This window comes from Pseudonaja textilis, unplaced genomic scaffold (assembly GCF_049901715.1).
Source record: "Pseudonaja textilis isolate UNSWEBS1 unplaced genomic scaffold, rPseTex1.2 PTEXCTG121, whole genome shotgun sequence".
Lineage (NCBI taxonomy): Eukaryota > Metazoa > Chordata > Lepidosauria > Squamata > Elapidae > Pseudonaja > Pseudonaja textilis.
The window spans coordinates 1-25,089 of NW_028262453.1; the positions used below are offsets into that span (position 1 = coordinate 1).

The 25,089-nt window shown below is 40.1% G+C and overlaps 1 protein-coding gene across 1 annotated transcript; it reads left to right on the plus strand.

Annotated features, from left to right (window-relative positions):
- The first annotated feature begins 4,379 nt into the window (after nucleotides 1-4,379).
- LOC113443452 (protein bicaudal D homolog 2-like) lies at nucleotides 4,380-20,898 on the plus strand. The gene is made up of 8 exons (XM_026711682.2): nucleotides 4,380-4,624; nucleotides 4,754-4,966; nucleotides 7,037-7,189; nucleotides 8,414-8,830; nucleotides 11,693-12,466; nucleotides 15,570-15,721; nucleotides 16,642-16,843; nucleotides 19,257-20,898. Exons 1-8 carry the CDS (start codon nucleotides 4,412-4,414, stop codon nucleotides 19,260-19,262), a joined length of 2,130 nt encoding a protein of 709 aa, XP_026567467.2. The 5' UTR covers nucleotides 4,380-4,411; the 3' UTR covers nucleotides 19,263-20,898.
- The last annotated feature ends 4,191 nt before the right edge of the window (nucleotides 20,899-25,089 follow it).

Sequence of the window (25,089 nt, forward strand, 5' to 3'; positions counted from 1 at the left end):
CCACTATTGACTTTGCTTGTTGGAAGCCAGCTGAGAAGGTTGCAAATTTGAGTATGTGATCATGGGAATACTGTGCTGGGGTGTGTGTGCTGTCATAAGTGTGATGACTGATTGTAACTCACTGTTTTCAGTGCCATTGTAATTTTGAACATTCACTAAACAAATAATTGTAAGTCAAGGACACAATCTGTATAGTGAAATCAAAGTTCAGATTCTTGCACCTTTTTTTCTACAGTGCAGCCAACCTGAAAATTTTGTTTGGGGGGACTGGAGAAGCAGTTTATACCTGCTGCTTGTTGTGGTAGGGGAATAATCTTTGGTCAAAAATGTTTATTTTAGAACTAATTTTTACACGATTCTGTTGTGTCTGATTTGACTTGCTGCTTATTGATGTCCAGATTTTGCATGTCCAGAGCACGTTAAACAAAGTTATTGGCTATATCTCAGCTTTTATTGTCCTCACATGGTATATACATCACTGACTGGTAGTAAACATTCTCCAATTAGGACGGGAATTGAGTTTGTAAGGAAGATACTTTGATCGCTAGTTAGTGGACAATGGAGAGCTGTTGAGTGCAATAGTGCCAGCCACAATGCCTGGAACTTTCTGTAGGAGAAAAAAGCATGGCAGCAGAAAAGATGCTGGGCGTGATCTTATCATGTTGGATGCAAGCAGAGATTCTCTGTTCCAGAGCCTTTATCTCTGGGTCTTAAGTGTGCCAAGATCACTTGCTTCAGTTCCTATCCCTGCATAATTTAGTTTCATTGATATTCTTGGAGCTAATTGGTTTTTCCTAATCTGCTTGCTTTTTCAACTTGGTTGATGTCCTATGTATATTTATTCTTTTGCCCTAGATACCATAAGTTAAGAGTTGCATCCCTAGACAGAAAAACAAACTAATGGACTGATCCCCTTTTCCATCTGGTAGTATGTTTGCAATTCATTTATTCAACTTAGGCTAATTCTTTATTATGTCTTATTTATGCAATTCTTTGGATTTATACAGCTGTAGATATGGTGATTTCCCATAAAACAATATTTGGAGGGAAAGCCCTAGCTTGACTTTCACTGCTATTAAGAGAATCTGGCTTTCCCCTTGACTTTGCTTGCCAGAAGCCAACTGGAAAGGTTACAAATGGTGATCATACAACCCCAAGACAATTCAAATATCATAAATATACGCCAGTTGCCAAGTGCATGAATTTTGATCATGTGACCATGGGGATGTTGCAATGGTCATAAGTGTGAAAACTGGTTGTAAGTCACTTTGTTCAGTGCTGTTGTAACTTCAAACAGTCACTAAATGAATTATTTTAAGTTGAGGACTACCTGTAATTGCACAACTTTAGTAATTATCTGTTAATAGTAATTATCTGTTAACATTCATCTTTGTTTTAAATAAAATAAAAGGATTACAATAAGACTAAAAATAATAAAACAAACACAGAGTACTCTTAAGAGGAAAATGAATATATATTTCTATCTCTATATGATGCATTGTAAAAAAAACTAACTGAAAACAGAAAAGAAACAAAACATTAATATTATGAGACTAGTAAAGAAACTTGTGCAGATTAGAAAAAGTAAGTCAGTGAACATGACATTTCTCTTTCAGGAAGTCGGTATGTTTTCCTTTAATCCTTGCAGCAGGCTTGTGAGAGAGATTAGCTTGAGTGGGTATGATCAAACCAAAATTACCTAGAAATATTTGAACTTGGCTATGTAGTCTTAATGTGAAATGCATCCATTAAAGCAATGACTTTTATAGATTTTAAATCTCATCAAGCACATTAAGAAATGAATAACTGCATTTGTGCCTATTTCTCCTTTTGTGCCTGCAGTTTTAACTTTGCTGAGGAAGAGGAGAAGTTTTGTGTGACTGCTGCAGGGCTAGTAGAAAAAGTTTTCTTTGCTAACGTAAGAAAAAAAAATCTGAAATCCAAAATAATGTTCATGGAATATTTGACTTTCAGCAGTTAAGAATTTGTGAGTAGTCAGCTGAGATAACATACTGACTTAAAATTACCTATCCAAAAGATCTACATTCAGATGAGTTGATTTGCCGACAGTGGTATCTGTTCATTCTGTTCAGAAACATAAGTTCAAAGTTTGCATATTTACATATTTTCCATGTATACAGATAGACTATGGGTGCTGGTCCCATGTCTTTAATTGCTTCTTTATTTGATGATTCTTCACTTTTCAATGCATTGAATTCGAAGTTGCACTAGTTAGATCACAGTATGTTCCATAAATCAGGTTTCTAAGATACAGTTTTATAAAACTTTAAAATAATTGGCTCTTAACATTCTGAAAGTTCAAATGACAAGCATTGTACTATAGTTAGTATTGTTGTCGTGTCTTAGGATGCTCCACGGAATAGGAGTGCTCAGGGAAACATTCTCAATGAGGATGCAATATCTTATTTTTCCAGAAGTCCTTCAGGAATAGAAGCAGTGTAGGATATGTTAACTTTCATTACGTATTATTTAAGAGTAATCTTGTCTGTCATTTTTAATCTGGCTTCTTTTTGCCATTAATTCTTTACATTTGAAAGTCCTGGAGGAACAGGATTTATGCTAGCATAAGTTAAAGTTCATGCTGTATTTATCTCAGATGTAGGTGTAGCCATGAGCACAACTTGGCCTAGCAGCTACTGCTGTATTTTTTTTTTTTAAAAAAAAAATTCATTTGATATCATATATGCCACCCATCTCACAGAAACATGACTCGGCTGCATACAATAAAACCATTAAAGACAATAATTACAAAACCCCCCCACTACAATTCAAACTTTATTATAAAAAGGAAGGGATAGGGAGAGCATTAGTGTAGTTGTTATACATGATATAACCACCTTATTAAATCCATATTCTTATAAGATTGCCAAGCCTATTGACATAGCAAGTTTTAAGGGACTTCTGGAAATATGAAGGATGGGGCCAGTTTCACCTGTTGAAGCCTGCTGTGCTACACTCAGATCCTTACACCTTCTTAGGTACCTCAGTATGAAAATCCTATAAAAACTTTATACAGATAGTCCTTGGTTAATGACTACTTGTTCAGTGACTTTTTGAAGGTTATCATGGTTCTGAACAAATGGTTCTTATAATCAATCCTTGAAGTTCCAGACATCCCAGCACCCTCTTGGTCATGTGATTGTGATCTGGTGCTGAGCAACTGGCTCCCACAACTGTCCCAGTGACTTGCAATCACGTGATCATCATGTGCAACCTTTCCAGTTGGCTTCTTACAAGCAGTCAGTGGTGAAGCTGGCTGGGAAGGTCATAAGTTACTGTGATATGTCTGCCCTACCCAGCAGTAGATACTGTCAGTCCATCTCCTATCATGCTATACCTTGCCAGCCATCCTCCCTGACCTAGCAGCGGCCGCTTCTGCCATGCCTTACCAATCATCTGTACATCTGTGCGGGAACTACTTTCCAGTCCACAGGCTTGCTTGTGAACCACCTGGGACTTGCAACTTCCTGCTGTCTTTCCCATTGACTCTGCTTATGGGAAGCCAGTAGGAAGTTGCAAGATAGTCTTCATTTAATGATCCACGATCCTTACTTAATGGCAACAGGGACTGCCAGATTGCCCTCACTAAGTAATATGGTCACATAGTGATTCACTTTATGACAGCGTTACTTAGGGATAGAAATTCTGATTCTAATTACCCTCATTAAACAAGGATCAGCTATATATAATGTATTTAGAAATTGTATAACTGGTTGATATGACGTTTAATGCCTTGTTCTCAAATGTGATTATATTAACTGCTGTGCTTCCCAGAATGACTGCCTGGCTACATGCACAAATAGGTTCCTTTGTTACTTGTATCTTTTGAAAAGTCTCTAAATAATGCCAGCCATTTCTTTATCTTGATGTGCTTGATATGTAATAAGTCCGGCCTTCTACTCTTCGTTAGACAAATTTATTCAGATACATGTTTTATAGGATTTATAGGGACTGGTAGCCAAGGACTCCACTTAACATTTATTGAAATAGCCATGTACTTAAAAATGGGAGGCTTACATCATACAGTGGATAAGAATGGATGGACTAAATAGGACTATTTTTGGACTTATGGATTTCCCCCCAACTATTGCACTCTTATTGTTCACAAATCATGGTAACAATGGTTCTTACCACTGCAGTGCAAGTTGCCCTCCTTGGGCTATATAATAAGTGAATTAATCTTACATGGAAAACTGGTTACTTAGCTCTAAGGATGACTAGGTTAGAACTATAAACACTGTAAATATGGTTTGGGCTGTATATATCATACGCTTGAAATTAAAGGAAATTGGTTATGCTGACCACCGTATAGCTCTGTCCTTCATTCTATCTAACTTGTATTCATTATTTCCAATCTCCTACCTCATTTTCATTTATCATTACATATAGCATGTCAGAAACTCTCATGGACCAGGATTCTACAAAGCTGCAAGCAGAGGTGGAGCGACTAGCAGCTGAGCTGCAGGAGGCAATCCAAGAGAATGTCCAGGCAGCCCAGTATGGGCTAGCTGTGCTGGAGGAGAATGAGGAGCTCAAGCAGCGCTATGGAGATCTGGAAGGTCAATTAGAGGTCCTGCGGGTAGAATTGGCCTGCATGAAGGAAGTACGCATACCTATACCTATATACTTGCTGAACAATTTCCCTGCTCTGCCTTGAACTTTTAATATGACCTAGGCTGGGCAATGAGGAGGCTGTTTCTTAGAATGTCTTCCATCTTCTTTTTTGCCTCAGGCTTTGGCAGAATCTCATAGCAGCCATAAAAGAGCAGCAGCTGATGGGGAGAACCGGGAAGAGTCTCTACTCAGGGAATCAGCTTCTAAAGAAGCCCATCTGACTCAAACCATTGACGAGCTCCAAAGTGAAGTGAAATTCCTGAAATCCCAACTTGACAATACAGGGGCGGAAAATGAACGGCTCAGCCTAGCTTTGCGAGATTTAAGGAAGGTAATTTGGGCAAGGCCTGATTAAGGAGGGATATGCTTAGAAGCCTCAGAGTAAAGTAAATTATATAAAGTAAGTGCACTCATATTAAGCAAATGACTACGTTCTGATACTCTTGGCCAAGAAGAAAGAAATTGAAATATGAACACAAGATTGAAAGTATTATAGCTGAGGATCTCATTACTGCACAGCTGGTTCAGTTTTTATTTCATCTTGAAATTTGACCAGTTACTGTCCCTGTGCTTTAGAATTTCTGCTGCCATCAGACTTGGATAGTCTACTTTTCATGTTTAAACCAGACCTTGATTGTTCCACTTGAGTTTCCAGGACTTATAAATATACTAGTGTTGTGTCCTGCTTATTTAGGAAAAAGTGATGAAGCCATCTCTCCCCACTCCTTCTCAGACTTAAAGCTGGAGAACAGTGTGGGGAAAATAATCCAAGCATTTAAATTTGAGAGATCCTCTGAAGAACAGAAAAAAAATGTAACAATTTTCCTACAGAAAACACCTCAGGGAGAAGACCATGTTACTTTAGTCTCATATTGCAAGAACTTGACATATATTTTATCCATACAATTGTATTGTAGTTTCCATTTGCCTGACTCAAAGTGGGAGGGTGATGATTCTGGAGGTATTTCTGGCTGTTTTTCTGTCCTGGAGCTGGAGTTAGTTCTGGGTCCAGTGCTGCATTTCTGAGACATTCAAAAGGTCTGTGTAGCCACAAGTTGGAAATACGCATTTGACTCTCTGTTGGGAAACTAATATTCATGTGACTACTTAATTCTTTCTTTGAGAGTTAATGCAGCAATAACTGTATTCTGTGAACTGTGTGTGTATGTGTGTGTGACTTTTCCAATCATGTTAGCATATACTCCTTCCCTTCTATTCCCTTCCTTAGGGAATAATGCTTTGTGCCCCTTTTCAGAGACCAAGTATCCTATTGTATTTGCCCCTTTCTTTTGCATGCTTCTCTTGTAAAAAACAAGACTTCCCAGTGGTAGGTTATGTATAACTAGGTCCAGTTTAGAATATTGGATCTCAACTTCTAAGGGTAGCATTCAGAATTTATTTTTAGGGGAAGCTTTCTATTCTACTTAAGTGAATAGCAGTGTTGTTGGTTTGAGCTCCAGGCTTGGTGATTTGGTTGCAAATATTTTGTCCCCATTTAAGGAGACATCTTCGGGGCAGTTTGGATTGTGCTTGTCTGGGGGAGCACTGACCTTTAAATACCTTTTGGAGTCCTGGTCTGATTTTGGGTTGTATGATTGGCTGGCTGTGGTTGCTGAGTCCTTAGTTTTAAGTACCGTCTGTGTGATATAAATTAGTATTGGTGTTGTTGTTCGGATGTCTTCTGTTGATGTCATGGTCTGGTTTTGCGTTGATTTGATCGGCTGTGAGTGATGTGGTCAGATTTCTTGTGATCTAACAAGTTATAATTTTGTTTGCAGCATAGCTGTTCGTTGGTCTTTAAATGCTGCCTTCGGGTTCGTGGTTGATGTTGTTCTTTCATTCTAAGTGGTTGATAGATTGGATTGATGTCAATGTGTCTGTTTATTAATTTATTGGTAGAAAACTAGGCTTCCAGGAATCCCCTTTCTCTCCTTGACTTTGCCTGGGTTACAACTGTGGTCCAGTTAGATTGAATTTATGTTGATTGTGAGGACGAAACATTTGCAACCGAATCACCAAGCTTGGAGCTCAGACCAACAACATAACTACCAACCCAAGCTACTAATATTCCAATGAATAGCAACAGCATTTAGACTTATATACCCCTTCATAGTCCTTTCCAGCCTTCTCTAAGCGGCTTACAGAGTCAGCCTATTGCCCCCAACAGTCTGGGTCCCCATTTCACTCACCTCAACAGGATGGAAGGCTGAGTCAACCTTGAACCAATCCGGATCGAACTCCTGGAGAGAGCACTAACAGCCCTGCAGTACTGCATTCTAACCACTGTGTCACCATGGCTCCTGTAAACATAATGGGCAGCCTTACATTGCTTTTGGTGTTAGTTTTTGTTTTAGGAAAGGAATGGCTTTACCATACCCTTCTCATAATAATTCCTTTCCAGGACTGCCAGACTCTGGAAACTGAAAAAAATCAATTGCGTGAGGAGATGAAACAAGCTAAGTCACGGGAACTTCGCCAGTTGCAGGATTGTGGAGAGCTTGAGGAAGAAAATATCTCCTTGCAGAAACAGGTCTCCATCCTACGGGGAAATCAGGTATAGCGATGTCCACAGGGTGGGAACCTGGCATTAACCTTATCTGTATGTATGTAACTTCCATTATATCTATTTCGGACTTGATCTACTGTTGATTTGATATGAAACAGGTTATTCAGTGCTTAACTCCTATATTCTAAAGATGCTATTCAGATGTCTACAACTGTGTGCTAGGTATGCAATTTCATTAGCAATATTATCCTTGTCCTGATCTAACATATAATTGGAGAGAGAGAGAGTGGACTCAGACATTTTTCTGTGCATGGAGAATATCTGCCTGTTTTGCATGCAAGATGGGATTCGGAAGAAATTAATACAGGGAGAGGGTTGAGTGGAAATAAATACCAGATCCTTTTGCAGAAGTAAGGGCCTGTTGAATTCAAGAACTTAACTGGTCACTTCACTTCCTGCTCTTCTAGCTTTCATCCTCACTGCGTAGTTTACCTGTTGTTGCCTGGTCCTCCATTAGTAGAAAGTGCCTCAGCTAGTTCTTTACTTGAATGGTGTATAAGACATGGAGAAGGTGTAACTCAATCTTCTCCAGACTCTGCTATCCAGGTGTGTGGGGGAACTACAATTCCTACATGCCATGGTGGTTAGAAATTTTAGGAGTTGTAATCCCTATACATTTAGTGAATAATTGTATATTAGTGGATGGGGGATAAATTTCCCTTTTCTTTAAGAGTGTTGGTGGTTTTGGAAGATTTATTCTCTACTGCAGCATTTGCCTGGTGGAATCTTCTCCCTCTAGGAAAAGTAAGATTAGATCCATCCCTCTCCATATTCTGCAAGTTCCAAAAAGATCCATTAATGCACTTTTATTAAGGTTTTTAAAATGTAGCATCTTTCTCATCCACATTCCAAGTTAAACTTTGACTATATAAGGTCATTAAGTTAAAATACTTTGTTCTGCTACTAATAGGTCAGGCAATGAATTCCTTGAGAAAGCAAATTATACAAGAGGAATTGCCACCAAATGTTTGGCATTTTTTAAATGAAATAAAGACTTAATAGCAGATTTTAAGAACAGTGTTATTGGCCCAGAAAAAAGGCATAGATGATATATTTATTAAATTTATATGCTGCCCAACTTACTATCAAGAGTGACCTAATCTAATTGATCTAATCATGGTCTGAATGATGGAATGAAAAGAGATATAGACTTTAAAGTGTGAAGTGGAATGCAGTTGCAGTGCCAGTACTAAGTCCCTGTTTCATCCTCAGGTGGAATTTGAGAGTGTCAAGCGTGCCCTGAGGTGCCATGAGGAAGAGCTCATGTTGGCTGGTTCCCAGCTACAAGAACTGGGCCGTCTTCGGGATTTGGCCGAACAGCAACTTCAAGAGGCCCTTGAAACTGTCCAGGCTGAGCGTGAGCAGAAGCAGGAACTGCGGCGGGAGCTAGCTGTCTATGCTGGGGGCCGTCATGATTCTCTGAACAGCTTGCAGACCAACCTGGAGGAACTGAGCCACAACCACACCACAGAGTGTGAGGAGCAAGACAGTGGTTTCGCCAGTGGTAGCAATGTAGGGGGCCTGACATCCACACCTCACAGCTTCCAGCCTGCACCTGGTCTTGTCGCAGACCTCTTCAGTGAACTTAGCTTGGCAGAGATTCACAAGCTACAGCAGCAACTCCAACAGGTAAGAAAATGGTTAGGGGTGGGGAACAGGGAATTTGGAATTGACAGAGTAATGATTTGCAACACTGATTGCATTCTTATTGAAGAGACAAGTGATCAGTTTTGTTTTAATTGCCAAGGAGTTACTGATGACCAACAGTGTTCATTCAGATATACCATTCCAAATGAATTAAAAACAAAGGTGAATGGTCAGTATATGTGTAGAATAAATTAGGATAGTATGGAGAAAATTCTACCCAAACTGTTCTGAGACCTGGCAGATTTGAATGTCAAGGCTTTTTCATTGTGATGTGATTTCTCAAAACACCCTGATATCCCAAAGCGCATCCCAATAAAATAAAACTCTCTAGTATAGTCATGGAGTTTCTATGTGTCCTTTAATGAAGGGTTGAGGTGTTAGGAAAAAACATCTTTCCTACAGGACTGTTGCTTCTGCAAATGAATTTTTTTGTTTTTGACCTCCCTGGTTGCAGCCCTGAAGATTAACTACGGTATCTGATAATATTACTTAGAATTACAGGTAGTCCTCAACTTATGACCATTTGTTCAAAGTTATGAAAGTGCTGAATAAATGGACTTATTATTTGTGCCTGAGATTATGGCCATTGTAGCACGTGATCAAAATTTAGGTGCTTGGCAGCCCATCTGCACTTACAATTACATCTCCTCCCATCTCTGGCCTTCTGACTATCTTGCACACTGCCTTGAAGGATGGCAAACAACTGCAGAACCACACAGCTCTGGAGCTGCTTGCCATGACTTGTGAAGCCTTGGCTGCTGCTGCCCTCCATACAAGCAGGCATCCATTCACCTACCTGCCTTCTCTCCCAGTTCCTCACAACCTTTCACCTTTTGCGACCAGCCACTGAAGCAGAAGCGCCTTGCTGCCTTTGCTATCTCCATTTTGGAATCTGCAGTTGCCATACTACCCTGGGCCCTCCTGCTTTTCTGTTGAATGCTTTCCATATGTAGCTCCCCAACCGGCCCCAGGAATGCATCACCAAGCCACAGTGTCCATAAAGCGCCAACACTCATGAAGCACCAGCAAGCATTTATTTGTCCAGCTGCCTTTTCTCCCAGTTCCCTGAACTGACCTTTTGCTTTTGCACCGAGCTGCCGAAGCGGAACCACCTTGCTGCCTTTGTACTCTTTTTTTAGACCCAGCTTCTCTAGTGAATCTACACGTGACTCCCTGAGCCTTCAAAGCCTGCCTTTGGAAGGACAGCACAGCATTCCAAAGACTCAGGAAATGAACGAATGCTGGCTAGAGTGGGCTGGTGCAGGCTGAGAGAGTTGGGGCTTCATGGAGCCTGGCAAGCAACCCCACATGGCAGGATGCATGGCAGCCAAAGGGCAGAGATATCAGGGGAGATAAGCAGGTGGGAGGAATTAGAGGTAGTCCCTTATCTTAATGAGGCTCAGAGCTTGGGGGAGACGGGGGGGACCTAGTCTGGAATGGCTTGGATTGGGGTTGGTTCTCACTAAATGACCCACAATTGGAAGTTGCTGGATTGCCATTTGAAGTCAGAACAGTCATGTGACATCTCATTTTATGATTGCATTGACTTTACAACAGCAACCGTGCTTCCAATTGTGGTATAAGTTGAGGACTATCTCTACAGGCAAAGAATGCAGACGCTAATGTGCAATTAGTGGGTTGTAATGAGACTAAAACAAGTCCTGTAATGTTAATTCTAACCCTAACATGTCACTGAACTTCTGTGGAGAGATTGGAGGAGCCAATAGAAGAGCTAATAAAAGAGACATTTAAAACATTTAAATCAGAGATTTAAAGGTGAAAATTACTCTTTGGTACCACGAATTGGCACTCAGTACAAAAAGTATTTCTGGTTGTGAGCTTTTCAGATGTTAGTAGTTACCTTTTCCTGGAATATGTAATGTCATTTTTTAGATTCAGGAGCATCACTATCAACTGTAGAACTACAGGTACCTACTTTGTTTAGTTCATATTTGCCTGATTGGGCTTCTTGGCTACATTGTGCCAAACATTCTGCTTGTGAAACAGGTTCTTGAAAGATGGTTTTATACTTCCTCCTCTGCTGAGTATGTTTCTCCCCATTTAATATTATACCTAGTTTAACAAAGAACACTGTGCCAGGGAGCTCATTTCCAGCTCACTATGGCATCCCTATCTTTGTCTTTGAGTGAAAGTTAATCCTTGGTGGCATATCAAGGTATGAAGCTCAGCACTTTTCTGTCTGAGTTAAGCACTGGCTCTGGGAAACCCAGATGGAAATTTGGCGGGATTGTTAAGGAGATGAGAGAACCTCTCCTTTCCATCTCAAGATGCGCCAATACTTAAAGACAGAAGAAAACAGCCTTGGTCTCAGAAAAATCAAGGCAGCATTTGGTAATCTATGTTCTAATTTATTTATCACATTTATAGAAAACATCCTCCAAACAAAGTAAGCCTAAAGTTCAGAGCCTTTCCCTGTTCCTGTTACAACCTGCTAAGGGGCTTGATGTCAATCTTACTTTAAATTTTGGGGCTCAGCATTAGAAAGGGCCTAGTGATATGCCAAACAAAAAAAACATTGAGCATATTTGAGCGAATCTAGAATTCAGAATATGGATAGATTGCCTCTCCCCTCTACAGTCATATATTGCATTAAGGCGAGATGTGGTTTGTTTTGTGCTTTCTTAATGTGTTGCATGAAACCAATGATGGTAGTTTGTTAAACCAGGGTTCATGGTCTGCTGTGATGAATCTAGCCAGTGTTTCTTATTGAATAAATTATCTTTAACACATAATGTAGTTATATTTAACACATAGTGTAATATGCAAACCCAATTAGCATCTTACCCTAGGATATTCTGTCCTATCTTTTCTTTGTTCCCATAGGCAGAAAAAGAAAAGGCTTCACTGGCTTCAGATCTGCAAGATCTCAAGAAACAGCTGACCAGGACTAAGGAGATCTTGGCCCAACAGCAGTTGTGCAACAGCCGTCAAGTAGATCAGCTTCCAGCCCCAGAGACTAAGCCTAGTTCTGATAACGATCGGGATAGCCTGTCACCCAATAATAGGGAATGCTACCGTGAGGAATTGGACAGGGCCCAGCTGGCAATCCGGCAGGAGAGAGAGGCAGCTGCCCACTTAGAAGCTGAGTTGAGAATTACTAGACGGATTTCCAGAGAGTGTCAGTCACGGCTGGCTGAGACTCAGGAGGAACTCCTTATTTTTTCTGAGGAGATGGCAGCTCTCTACCATCACATCTGTGCCTGCCACAACATAACCCCTCACCGTGTAGTATTGGACTATTACAGGGAGGGCCATGGTGTTCAAAGTGTGCGCAGGAGGCAGTCCTCCAGAAAACATATGTTCACAGAAATAGAGACAACTAGCAGTGGAGACAGATCACCAGCCAGTAGCCGTGGCTCCCCGTGTAGTTTGGAGCCTCTTTATGTCACTAATCTGACAGAGATCTTGAGAGAACAGCTGGGGCATCTGGAGGTGGCACTGTCCGTTGCACATCAGCAAAGCCCAATGGGGCACAGAGCTGAACTGGAACGAGATAAAGAAGTTCTGGTAGAAGAGGTACTGAAACTGAAGTCCATGTTGAGCACAAAGCGTGAACAGGTTGCTACACTGCGCACAGTGCTTAAGGCCAACAAGCAGGTAAGTGCAGGAAGTCCTAGTTACAGTACAGATCTCCTGTGAGCTAGTAGAGAATGGCAAGTGGTCCTGACAGTCAGGTTTGGGAGCATCTGCTCCCATGCTCTTTAACATGTATGAAGCCACTGGGAGATGTCATCTGACAGACAGGTATGGCACTGAAGATACCCAGCTTTACATAATGTAGGTTATAGGCCAGAGATTGGCAAATGTTTTCTGTAAAGGGCAAGATTCCATTCGTTTTCCACCTGTGTAGGTATAGTTGGCAATTCGGCAGACTAAAGACTGCACTAGCCATCGGACAGCCTTGATATATGAAGGAGGCTGCTGAACCACATTGGCTGAGACCCTTAGCTAGCAGGCCATATAAAAACAGGCGGCAGTTTGGATCTGGCTCATGAGCCATAGTTAGACGATCCTTGCTCTAGGTCAGGGCTGTCAAACTCCTGGCCCATGGGCTGGATGCATCACATACTAGCCACGCTCACATCTTGTTTAGCGCAGGGGAAAAAAATCCTGATACATCACGTGACGACGCTGTGATGATGTGAGTTTGATAGCCCTGCTCTAGGTCATCCCTTCATTCCCATCACTAAACATACAGGTAGTCCTCAGTTTATGACCATTTGTCTAATAACCACTCAAAGTTATGACAGCACTGAAAAAAGTGGCTTACAATTGGTTCTCGACAACCTATATGTATTACAACAGTTCCAGGTTCCAGAATCATGTGCAAATCACTTTTGCAATCTTTCCAAGAGCTTCCAACAAGCAAAGTGAATTGGGGAATCCAAGTTTGCTTAATGTGATCTGGTTAACAATTGCAGCAAAAGTCATAAAATTGTCCACAATTTACTTAACTGCATCATTTAGCAGAGAAAGTTCTGGTCCCAGTTGTGGTCATAAGTCGAGGACTACCTATAATTCACCTGTTGTGGAAAGAGTAAAACCATTATAAGAAATAGCTCCCAGAACCTCTGCAAGCAGTTTAATAAGTTCCATGGTCTATGATACTGAAAACTGCTGAAAGGTCCAGAAGGCTGAGAGAAACACATTACCCCCATCCAGTCCCAATATAAAGAATCCAGGAGAGCAACCAATACTGTTTCCAACCTATACCTGGGCTTAAACAGAAACTAAAAAGGTTACAGATAATTTAATGTTTCTTGGGTGCTACATAACTGATCCACTACCACCATCTAAGCAACTTTCCCTTTTTGAGGGTTGGCCAAAAAACTTTAAGACCATTGGATCCAAGACTGGCCTTTTCAAGGAAGATACACCACAGCCTCTTTCAATTCCTCTAACAAGGAATTGACAGTCTGCTAGACCTAGATAGTCACACTCCAGAATCAGGATCCAAGCTACAAGTGGCAAAGTACTGTAGATACTTTCTGTCCATTTCTCAGATGTAGGCCAAAAATGATCCCAGATGATTCAGCAAGTCAGAGTATTGGTCACCAATGAAGATTGCCCGTGAGGAATCAAGGGTTTGGTGAATATAAGTGATTGTTTTCCACAAAACATTATATAAATTGGTCACAGTGGTCAAGCAGAACATGATATTGATTTGTCCAAAGAGGGATGTGTAACTTTAAGCAAGGCAGGCAGGTGGTAGGCTACAAATGGAATATGAGAGCAGTGAGAAAGCTTAGCCTCCAACGTAGGCCCAGACATGAGCACATACCCATGCTCAGTTAGATTCACTTTTCATCTTTTTCTACTGGTGCTCTGGGCATCGCTTCTAGCTTTTCCTTTCCTTAAGAGCCTCCATGAACCATGGCACCAAACAAGATCAAACTCCAGGGAAAGACTGCTCAAATGTCTTCAAACAATCATCTTGCCTCTTGTTCCCAAACTGCCTTCCAAGGAGCTGGGAAAAACCTCTGGAAACGATTGGATCCATTGGGCAACTGTGATAAATCATATAATAACCCCCCTGCTATATGGAGGTCTAGATCAGGGCCTGATCAGAGCATGGCAATAGGGTAACGGGAATCACATCTCCAGATTCCATGACATCTAGTTAGAAACAAACATGAGGTTCAAGGTGTGATCATCTAATGTGTCAAGCCAGGAATGTGTTATCATCTTGTGAATTCTTAAGTGTTGTGTTGCTCCAGTTTAATATTGTACATTAGCTGTCTTTGAATTTTAATTATTTTTGTATTGCAGATGTTTTTTCTTACTTGATGTTTTATATATTTTTTTGTATTGTGGTGATAAATAGAAATTTAATAAAGAAAAACAGAAAAAGCTAGGTCCTTATCTTTCATTATGTTATGACTTTTAAAAGGTTTTGATACAGACCTTCCCTGATATTTTATGAAACAAATTTAAACAAAAAAATAATATAACTCCTCTGAAAGGGCTAAATAAGGATCAAATGGAAGTCATCAGAAAATCAAAAGGAAGGGAATTAAGTAGGTTTCTTCAGGAAAGTCACAATAAAGCTACATCCATGGCAATAGGACGTAGGATAATAGTTACGGTTCTGGGTCTTCAAATATTGATGCCATAAAAAGCATGTCAGTCTGCCCAGACCTTAAGAAAACGTGTTCCTTAGCTTCCATCAGTTGCACCAATACAATTTGGATGGTAGTCATGATAATTGAAATGGTGTAGAGTCTCCTGCTTGGGCAGGGGATTGGACTAGATTACCTACAAGATCCCTTCCAACTCTGATTATCTGTTATCTTTTAATTGTATCTCTCCTTTTTTTTATTTGGAAGCTTTGCTGCATCTCCCAATATCTCCTCCCATCCTCCTGTGCTTGCTGAGCCTTCTGTTGCATTCATTCATTTCTGTTGAAATTCATGAGGCCATCCCGCTTTCAAACATACTAGGTTGTATCTGGAGTACAGACATGTGTTTTCCTGCCTAACTTTAAAGCCAGCAAAAGCCAGAATGAATGCTTCCAAGGAGTTGTTAACAGACTGAACCTCCCAGGAAAACTTCAGCAATGATACACCCCATGGTTGGAGTGGCATTTGCAGGGTGATCTAGAAGATTTTGGGAAGCATCCAGCTTCTAGGTTTCCTATAAATGATGCAAATGAAGAAGGATATTTGTGTATAATGTGAATGTGTGCAACCTTTCTTTGCAGACAGCAGAGGCAGCCCTCTCAAATCTCAAAGGACAGTTCGAAGGTGAAAAGGTGCTGGTGTCAGAGACCATGATCAAGTTGCGTCACGAGCTCAAGGTCTTGAAGGAGGATGCTGCTACTTTCTCTTCCCTGCGTGCCATGTTTGCTAGCAGGTTAGAAGCAGGGTCTGCTCAGTGAGACAAGAAATGAGCCTGAATCAAATAGGATTGGGTTAGTTCTTCCATAGGTACCACTGTTCTGTAACCTAGTGCAAGGATAGGGTGACTGCGAGCTACACGGAACAGCCAGTAGCTTTGCTGGATTTTGTTCTTTATTGACTATGGAAAAACTCAGCACTGAATTTTGATGGTAAACTGCTATGAAAGAATCTAGTTACTGAATACAGGTTTAGGATAAAAGTTGAGAAACAAAAATATGGTAGCATATGTCCAAAACTAGTGATGAATTTTATATGAAGTTAATTTCAGAAATATTTTGGAAATGATTCGGTTTTCTTAAGTTGCATCTTTTTATCTTCTCCAAATATTTTATATAATACTACAGTGAGATTAGCATTTTAAATATTGAAATATTTATTTATTTTTGCAACATATTTATTTAACATCAATGTGCATTTCTTTTCGGCTCTAGTATGTTTTACCCAAGATTTTTCTGGCTATGCCTGTGCAATCCTTGGTATAGTATACAAGACTACCAAAAGCAACAAGGGCCATTTAAGCCTTTAAAATGGTGCAGCAGAAAGACCTAGTTATATACTTTAAAAATGCCCAAGATACTGAGACATGAAAACATAACATTACACAATCTGTTATGAGAAGTGCCCAACTTTTTAGCAGCCTTATCTTGAAAACTATGTTCTAACTCTCTGGCTTCTGAAACTATTGAGCATGAAATTTTTAAATATGCCTTTAAGCTACATCTTTTCTCCCTTGATATAAGACCATCTGAGATGTATTTCAAATGAGGTTCCATGCTGTTTCTGGCACTTGAAGGATATAAGCCTTGCAAAGCAGTTTGTGGAATTGTTTTTCAACATATACCTGAACCTATTGCCTTCATTTTCTGTCCCCAGGTGCGATCAGTATGTAAGCCAGCTGGATGAAATGCAACGGCAACTGGAAGCTGCAGAGGATGAAAAGAAGACTCTAAACTCCTTGTTGCGCATGGCGATCCAGCAGAAGCTGGCACTCACACATCGACTGGAGGCTCTTGAAAAACCAGTGGAAGAGTTGCGGGGCAATAGGAGGATACTCAGAGCAGCCAAGAATAGTGCGGTAAGAATAAAAGGGACAATTGAGAGATGCCTGAGGAAAAATCACCCAATTCTTAAGTTTGCTATAGTTGTAACTCTATTCACCTAGCTGTAATGGAGAGTGTTCCACAGACCTACATACTCATCTCTTTTGTTCTTGAATGTAGTATGTAGGTCTGGTGTCTGCTATAGGTAATGTTTGTGTGTAGTTGAGCTGAGCCGAGCCTACATTGTACTCATATCAAATCTAATTTGCAGATCTGCTTCTAAGCACATTTTCTGTTCATTACTTATATGCATAAATATCAACTGACTTAAATGTATAAATTTCAATGGATTGTAGCAATCACATTATTTTGCAGAAATAGGAGTTACGGGTAAATGATAAAAATTATGACCATGGGAGGAGCAGATGCAAATTGTGATTATAGATGAACCTGCTCAGCAAAGCACAACCACTCTTTTGTCTGCATGCTTGTGCAATTTTGAAATGCTACTTATTTTTTTACAAAATATTTCTCAAAAGCAAAAGATGACGTTTTCAACAAATAAAAGGCACAGTTGGGATTTATAAGAATCAGGGGCAGTCAAATAGTCATAACTATAAGTGTACCATAAGTATAGTGACCATATTTTCTTGGAAAAAATAAAGGACAAATCTGAAAAAAGTCAAATCTGAGAGGTTCATAAAGATTTTTAAAAAGTGTGTATTTTTTTAAAAAGGGAACTAAATTATATTTTTAGTTTACAAATACAAAGACGTAAACAAAAATGTAAAAATGAAAAATTAAGTTCAAAAAAAGGAAAAGAAAATAGATATAGAAAGAAAAGATGTAAAGATGAAAGAAAAGATGTGAAGAAGTACAAGTACAAGCCAGTAACTTATTCTGTTACAACAAAGGAGCTTTTCTTCCCATATCTTATCTCTTATCAATAAACAAATTATTAAAGCCTCATAATTTGATCCTGGTCAGCAAAAGTCCATTAAAAGTTATCAAAAACAATTGCATGTATGTTTTAACTTTGTATATCCCTTTTAATTATTAAGATACTTGCTGTTTTTATTTGTAAATCTAGTATAACATTTTGTTCCATGTCATTCTGGAAACTGTTATTTTTATGTCCACATTTGAGCAGCTTCGATCTCAGTTTTGTCCAGTGAAATTTATTCCTCTCCTATAGCCTCTTTAAGTTCCATTTTTAAAGTAGCAGACAATCTTGAAAGAAACATCTGTATGCATTGTTCCCACACATATTTGAAATCTTTTCCAGTTATAATTTGTCCCATTTTATATTAATGTGCCCATTATTCTTTAATTATGTTTAGTTCTTTCTGCATCCCTTTAGAGTCCAACCTTCAAAATCCCTCTTTTCTCTCTCTTAATTTATAACATTTCCCCACAAGAAGGTTCTTATAATTAATTTAAAAAGTATTGTTCATTATTTATTAAATTCATTACATTTTTATGCCACCCATGTCCCCCGACTCTGAATGGCTTACAGATCATAAAAAATAAATAGAAGGGTAATTAAGATAATAAAAATATGCAAATTAAAATTTTATAACTATATAAATGTTTCATATCTAATCTTTATAAAATTCAAAACAACCCACTAATAGGATTTAAATATCTAAAATCAAGCCGTATATATAAATTTATTTTTAAAAGACAGTTCAGTTCAGTTATTTTTTTCACATGAATGTGAAAGAGTATGCATTAAGTGGTAAGTTAAATGACTCAAATAAAGGAAAAAAGTGAATTTTTGAAAAATGAATTTAAAGGATAGTATTCTGAAAGATAGGACCATACAGTGTATGGTCACTGTAACCATAAGCAAAGTAAAACTGCTAAATCAGGAGCAGAGATCTAGGGATTCCATGTGCTGCTATCATATGTTCAGACCAAGTCTTCATTACTGAATGAAGTTCACAAGGCACTTGGTTTCTTTTTATCAGTGGGCCTCTTAGAGGATGAACATGCAGTCTAACTAAGATGTATCTGTAATTTCACAATATAACACTTTCACTATCAGCATATTTTTTGTTATCACTAGGATATTGATTAGCCGAGCAGTTCTTATGTCATGGAGTTCATGACAATGTCCACAAGAGCCAAATTTGTATTGCTATCACAGGTTGGAGGACTGGAATGTTACAGATAAAAATGTTTCTTAAAACTAAAACTGCATGCACAGATAAAACCTTAACTGCATGTTTAAGAATTGGTCACATGACCTTAAGCAAACCTCCATATCTAACTTCCTTAATATGGGGTTCTAATCTTGGCCAATTTAAATGTTAAATAAATGCCAAACAATATGGTAATTAAATCCATGCCATGATCAGCATAAAAATGTTGTAGAAAATTGAAGAGATTTTATGGATCTTTCTGATCTTTTTTTCTTCTCCCCAATTCTTTTCCTTCTCCTTTCAGAGGTGAAATTAATGGGATTCAGTAGAGGATTTCTCGGTTATTCAGATGCTCTGTGACTACACGACTCCCAATTATCTTGAGTAACCAAAAACACTCAGTACCTGCAACCACACAAGAAGGAAACTGGATTAAGGACAGAGCCTCCAGCCCGAACATGCGTCTTTATTCCACCAACCCCTCCTTTTCCTTACTGCCTTAAGAATTCCCAAAGATATACTTTATCTCTAAACATTTCTCTGGAACTGTTTTCTAAAGCACCTGTAATGCCTTTTTAAAGCTTTGTTCCAATAACAGTGATGTTAACCTTGAATAAGTCTACACACTAATTGGCTGAAAGAAATTGTGCATGGATTGGCTTTTTCACTACTCCATATTTCCATTTTCCCCCTCATTGACCCACCATTTATTCTGCTTATCTGTTTGCCACAGGTTTTACGGTTAGTTTGAAACAGGTGTGCAACTAATGGATCAATGCACATGTAACAATGAGATGTGTTGTCAGATGAAGAGATACCTGGAAGCAATTTTGTAGCTTGGAGCTAGGCAAACCCCTGGTTTCCCTTAAATAAATGATATTCCTGGTTTCTAATATCTTTTTGACTACAATCCAGGAAATAAATCTGTACTTTAAACCTTTGCATAACATAAAAGAACATCAAAATGCTTTGTAATTCTAAATAGACATATGATTTAACATGCCAAAAATGATTGTCCTTCTTTACAGTTGCCCTGTAATTCTGTCCCAAGATAGTCTGAAGCCTTTTGCAGAGTCCTATCGCTTGATCTTTGACATTGTACCTTTTCATCATTTGTTAATTCTATTCTTGATATATTTCCATTGTTCCAAAAATACCTACCCATCTATGATACTTTTAGAATATGTTTTCTCTCCCTCTCATTTTTTACTGACATAATGTATTCAAACGGGAAGCGTGTTACTGAAATCAGTGGGGGTCTCTATTTACTGAAATATTTTTTCTTGTTTTTTCTGATCACAATGAAGCAGAAATAGTTATTTATTTTTGCAATATCTGAATGTCAGAAAACGTCTCAGTAATATTGTTCAGTTGGGAAAGTCATATAGAATGGTCAATCTCTAGCTTCCTGGGCAGTTTTCTCTGTGCTCGGAAGAAGATGCATATAATTACCCCTTCCCCCTTTGGCCTAGATGCAATTGTTTTTGAAAGCTATTTTAAAGATATTGTGCCAGGCACTGGGAGAAAGGCAGAGGAAGATATTTGAGGCTTTAATTATAATATAGCCAGACAGAACAGTATTGTGCATGGTTGGCTGGTGCCCCCTTCTGGTGAAAGTTGATCAGTTGGGTAGTATAATATACCGTACTTATTTAAAGATGGGGTTTTGATTGATCCCTTCTTGACTATATACTTGATACCAAACATTGGATTTATTGTTAAGTAATATTGTATGAAATTTTCCTTCCCCTCTTAATTGAATGATATCTGTGGGAATTAGAAAAAAGGGGGCTAAGAACTAAGAAAAAAAATTACCATGCCCTTGGATTAAAAAATATTGAATGTTAATATATAAAACTTTTTTTGTGTTTCTCGATAGAAGGTCACTGTAGAATAGTATTCCTTCATCCCTCAATATGCAATAATAAAAATATGTATTTTTAAAACAGATTTAAAAATTAATTTGCATTATCTATGTTTCAGCTGTTATAAAGAAGAGTTTCTCCAGGTGAGCTGTTCAGAGCATCCAGGCATAGGAGGTGCTTCTGTGTCTCATCCGATAGGCTAAGCTGAATTCTGAGAACGCTCCTCCTTAGTGTTCCCAGTTTTTTGCTCAGCCTTCCTTCGAGAGGGGCAAATTTCTCTTGGCTGGATCCTCTGAAAGCAGGAAAAAATCAAAAAAAGGTCAGATCGCAACTTGCTGTTTAATGCAGGAATTTTCAAACTGGTTCATATCCTGGGGATTTGTGAGCAAGTCTGGGAGGGGTTGCCAAGTTTTTTTCATCACGCACAGGAAAAGCTGCAGCCTGTCAGACTATACTCCTCTACCTAACTAAGCTAGTTTGTCCATTCATTATCTGGCTAATTGTTTCGTTGCCATGGTGGGACAGGCCCTGGACATCTAAGCTCTTGAGCCTACCCTGCCTAGTATTAAGGGCACCACATTTTATTTATTTAAATGTATTGGATGTCCAAAGCCAGTAGACTCTGGGCATCACGCAAAACTAAAAAAACATTAAAACAGCTAACAATATTCAATTACATTTAGATGGTGATCATGACAGATATAGAAAGGAGCTGAGCAAGGGTATTTTGGACTGTATTCTACATTGATGCCCAGAAAGGGAGTGTTGTGAATTCCAGGTAGTCCAGAGTGCTCAGCTGCTGCTCTGCTGGTAGGGAAGGGAAGAAAACTCATGAGGAAGAAAATGTAGCACTAGTCAGGACAAACACAATTGGCTTGTCCAGGTAAAACCAGACCACATTCTGACAGAACTCCAGCTTTGCATGTGAAGAATAAAGAATTAGCCAGTGCAAACCGCCCCCCACCCCCTTTACCACCATTAATTATGTTTTTTCTTCTTCCTCCTCATTCATACAGGACTATATTTACTGTATTTTTATTCTGGGAAGTCATGGTACCACAAAGTTTAAGAACATCTGGTTTAGTAAAGTAGTCATTGACTACCAGCTGTGGAGAGTTTTAACACTATCCATAAAGTCATAGCTAGTTTTAGTAAGACCTATACACAAAGTTAGGGGAGCTAAGAGACCATCCTTTAGTGACAAATCATTTCCCCCTTAAAAATAGCATTGATATGAAGTTGGGACCATTTGGGTTAAAAATGTATGAACCATCATGTATATTTTCTAAAATGATTTATTCCTAAGCTTTTACTGAGCTATGCTATCCATACACAAATAAGGGAGGTATGTAAACGATCAGGTGGTCTATTCTCTTCCTCCATAATGGGAAACTGATAATACTGTAGCTTAACAAGTAGGTATATATGTTCTTGCCAATGCTGGCTGTTGAAGATGTGCTGGTGGCAAGAAGCTAATCTCTGTCATTAACAGTGGCAATGCCATATCTTTTGCAGTGGCAAAAGCAATCCAGAGAAGATAAGTAGGCAATGTGACACAAATGAAGGACTGTATGTGGAGCTGTATGATGCTTCCAATTTGATTCCAAAAAAGGTGCATGGGTGTGCAGGCGGATACAAAAGAAGTACTTGCCTATCTTTAATATTTATTTCACATAAAGTGTCTTCAATTGAGTGAAGACACTTTCTGTCTTAGGTGGTGCCCCTTCCAAAGTCAAGGTGCAGAATATACGCATTAGCTAGGATAACTGAAAATGGGAGATTCCACAGTCATCCCTTATAGGAGTAAAAGAATTGGGAGTAAAAAGTACTGCCCTTTCATGCCACCTAAAAATTAGGTTTCTGCCTCAGTGGAAATCAAACTGAAATACTCCCATCCAACATTGATTCTGAGAAGGACGGTTTAGAACAGTGATGGCAAACCTTTTTGGGCTCCTGTGCCAAAAATTGTACGTGCACCAGCATGCACACACACTCATGCCAGCACCCAGAATGCAATGCATGCCCCTTCCCCATGCTCCCTGCACATGCGAGCGCAATCCCCCCACCCCACCCCTTTACCTGCACTGTGCCTCACAGCTGATTTTTCGGCTGTTTGAGGCCTTTTTTGGCCTCCCGGAGGCTTGGAAAAAAGCCTCTGCAAGGCTTTTCAGGATGAATTATAGGCCCATTTCATCACATCGGGTATTACAGGAAGTGACGAAATGGGCCTATTGGCCTTAAAAGCCTTGCAGAAGTTTTTTCCAAGCCTCTGGGAGGCCGAAAAAGGCCTCAAATCAGTAAAAAAAAAAAATCAATTGTGAGGCACGCGCATGCGCAGTGAGATAAGTTTGCCTGCAGCTTGCGTGCTAGCAACAAATGGCTCTGCGTGCCACTTGTGGCACGCATGCCATAGGTTCGCCATCACAGGTTTAAAGGGTCATAAGTAAAATGTTGGTGTAACTTTACAAAATCTGCATACAGTAATGATCAGATGGATTGAGTACAGTTCAAGGAAGGGATAAGGTAAAAATTATTGATGTCAGCTGAGGTCTGGCTGAGTGTCATCTTTTCAGTTCTACCTCCAAAATTGCACCTCATGTATTTCTCTCAGATATTTTCATTGAAGTGACACTGAGGAAATAGTACATATTTAGGCCTTCATAGATCCTTTCCCCAAGATTTCAAAGAGCAATATAAAGGGTTTTAAATGAGGCCCAAGAAAATTTAGAATGTGCTCCTATCAATATGAAGGGTACAATTTGATTTCATTGCTTTTGTGATCTTTTGTCAGGGGAAGATAATCTTTTAGGTAAATAAAATAGTTTTATGACATAAAATCCTGATAAAGCAAAATAGGTTAACCATAATCTGGTTTGTAACTTACTGTGCTGTGTGAGTCCAGCCATTATAATTTACTCAACAAATCATGTCTTAGCTTTCATAATACAGAAAAACAACTTCAGAAATTATCTCAGCCTCTAATTTGAAAGAATAAGACCAATCCTCGTTAAGGATAATTCTGACAAGGACTGAAAGCAACTGTTGGGTCATTTTGCCAGCTATTTTGGGGGCATCTGTCAACAGTTCAGCAGTATGCAAGAGGAAAACTGAACAAAAGTTGCAGGAAGGATCTCCTGGCTGCATTATATTAACCATAATTTAGTTAATCCAATGTTATCGGTGAGCTATGAACTGGTCACACAGGTTGGCTGAGTTCCTGAGCTAAAATACGGCGGAGTACTTGTTTACTATTCGGATACTTCTACGGGGTGCTCTCTCAGTGAACCCTCCAGATTTGCAAATCTGATCAACCAAAGGAAGGGGAAACCCCACGGTCTCTACAACCACCATCCTCGCACCTTTCGCTGTTTTTCTTTAGTGTGTTTAAGACCCGACGCCTTAGATCGCGATCCCATACAAGATGCCCTTTTCCAGGAGAAAACGCCTCCACTGAATCTCTGCTAATCGTTTTCCAATAGCCAAGCTGGGGTTAAGAGAGAGGGAAGACTGCATTCCAAGCAACGAGGACCAAGCTGAGGCTACAATAGACAGATGTGCGACGCGGGTCGGCCCATCCGCGGCCACGGGCGTACGAGCGGGCCGGGGACCTGGAGCTAGGCCCTTCCCTCTCGCGGGGCGGAGCGGAGCGACCTCCCCCTACCCAGCCTCTTGGCTGCCTTTTTCTTCTCCCGCGGAAGGCGGGCTTCCCAGACGCTTCTTGCAGCATGGCTGGGGCCGCCGTGCGTGCCGGACGGTTCGTGCGCCTGGCGGCCCCCTCCCTTTCCTACTGCACTCGCTTCGGGGCCGAAGTACCCGCCGCAGCAGCGCAAGCCCCGCAACCCAGCCCACCCTATGGCAGCAGAAAGCCGCGCGCACAGCGGGTCCCGGCTGATGAAGACCCGGCCGCCCGAGCTTTCTCCAGCGCTCCAGCTCCGGGGCCGGACAACAAGAGCTTTCTGTGGGCGCGCTACGGCGAGATGAAGCGGCTGGTGCAAGGTGGGTCGCCGAATAGAGCGAGACCTTTCCCCGCTTTTCTCTGCCCCCCACCCCACCCCCAACGGGCGACGGAGATTGTGGGTGAGGGGGAGCCCCTGTAGAAGTTGCTTTGGGAAACTGGGGAGGTCCTCCCCCCCCCAGAGGGTCTTTCCTTCGCCTCTCTTTTGGTCTCCCCCGCGGCAGGGCTGCTTCATTGTCCACTTCGGTCTTGCCAGCCTTTTTTTTAACCCTTCTGAACAGGCTCCCGTTTCGGGACGTTAACTTCGAGATTTCTCC

Coding starts and splice junctions, on each gene's coding strand:
- LOC113443452 (XM_026711682.2), top strand. CDS start 4,412: ATGTCAGAAACTCTCATGGACCAGGATTCTACAAAGCTGCAAGCAGAG. Junction 4,967..7,036: donor CTTTGCGAGATTTAAGGAAG/GTAATTTGGGCA, acceptor ATTCCTTTCCAG/GACTGCCAGACTCTGGAAAC. Junction 15,722..16,641: donor CGTGCCATGTTTGCTAGCAG/GTTAGAAGCAGG, acceptor TTCTGTCCCCAG/GTGCGATCAGTATGTAAGCC.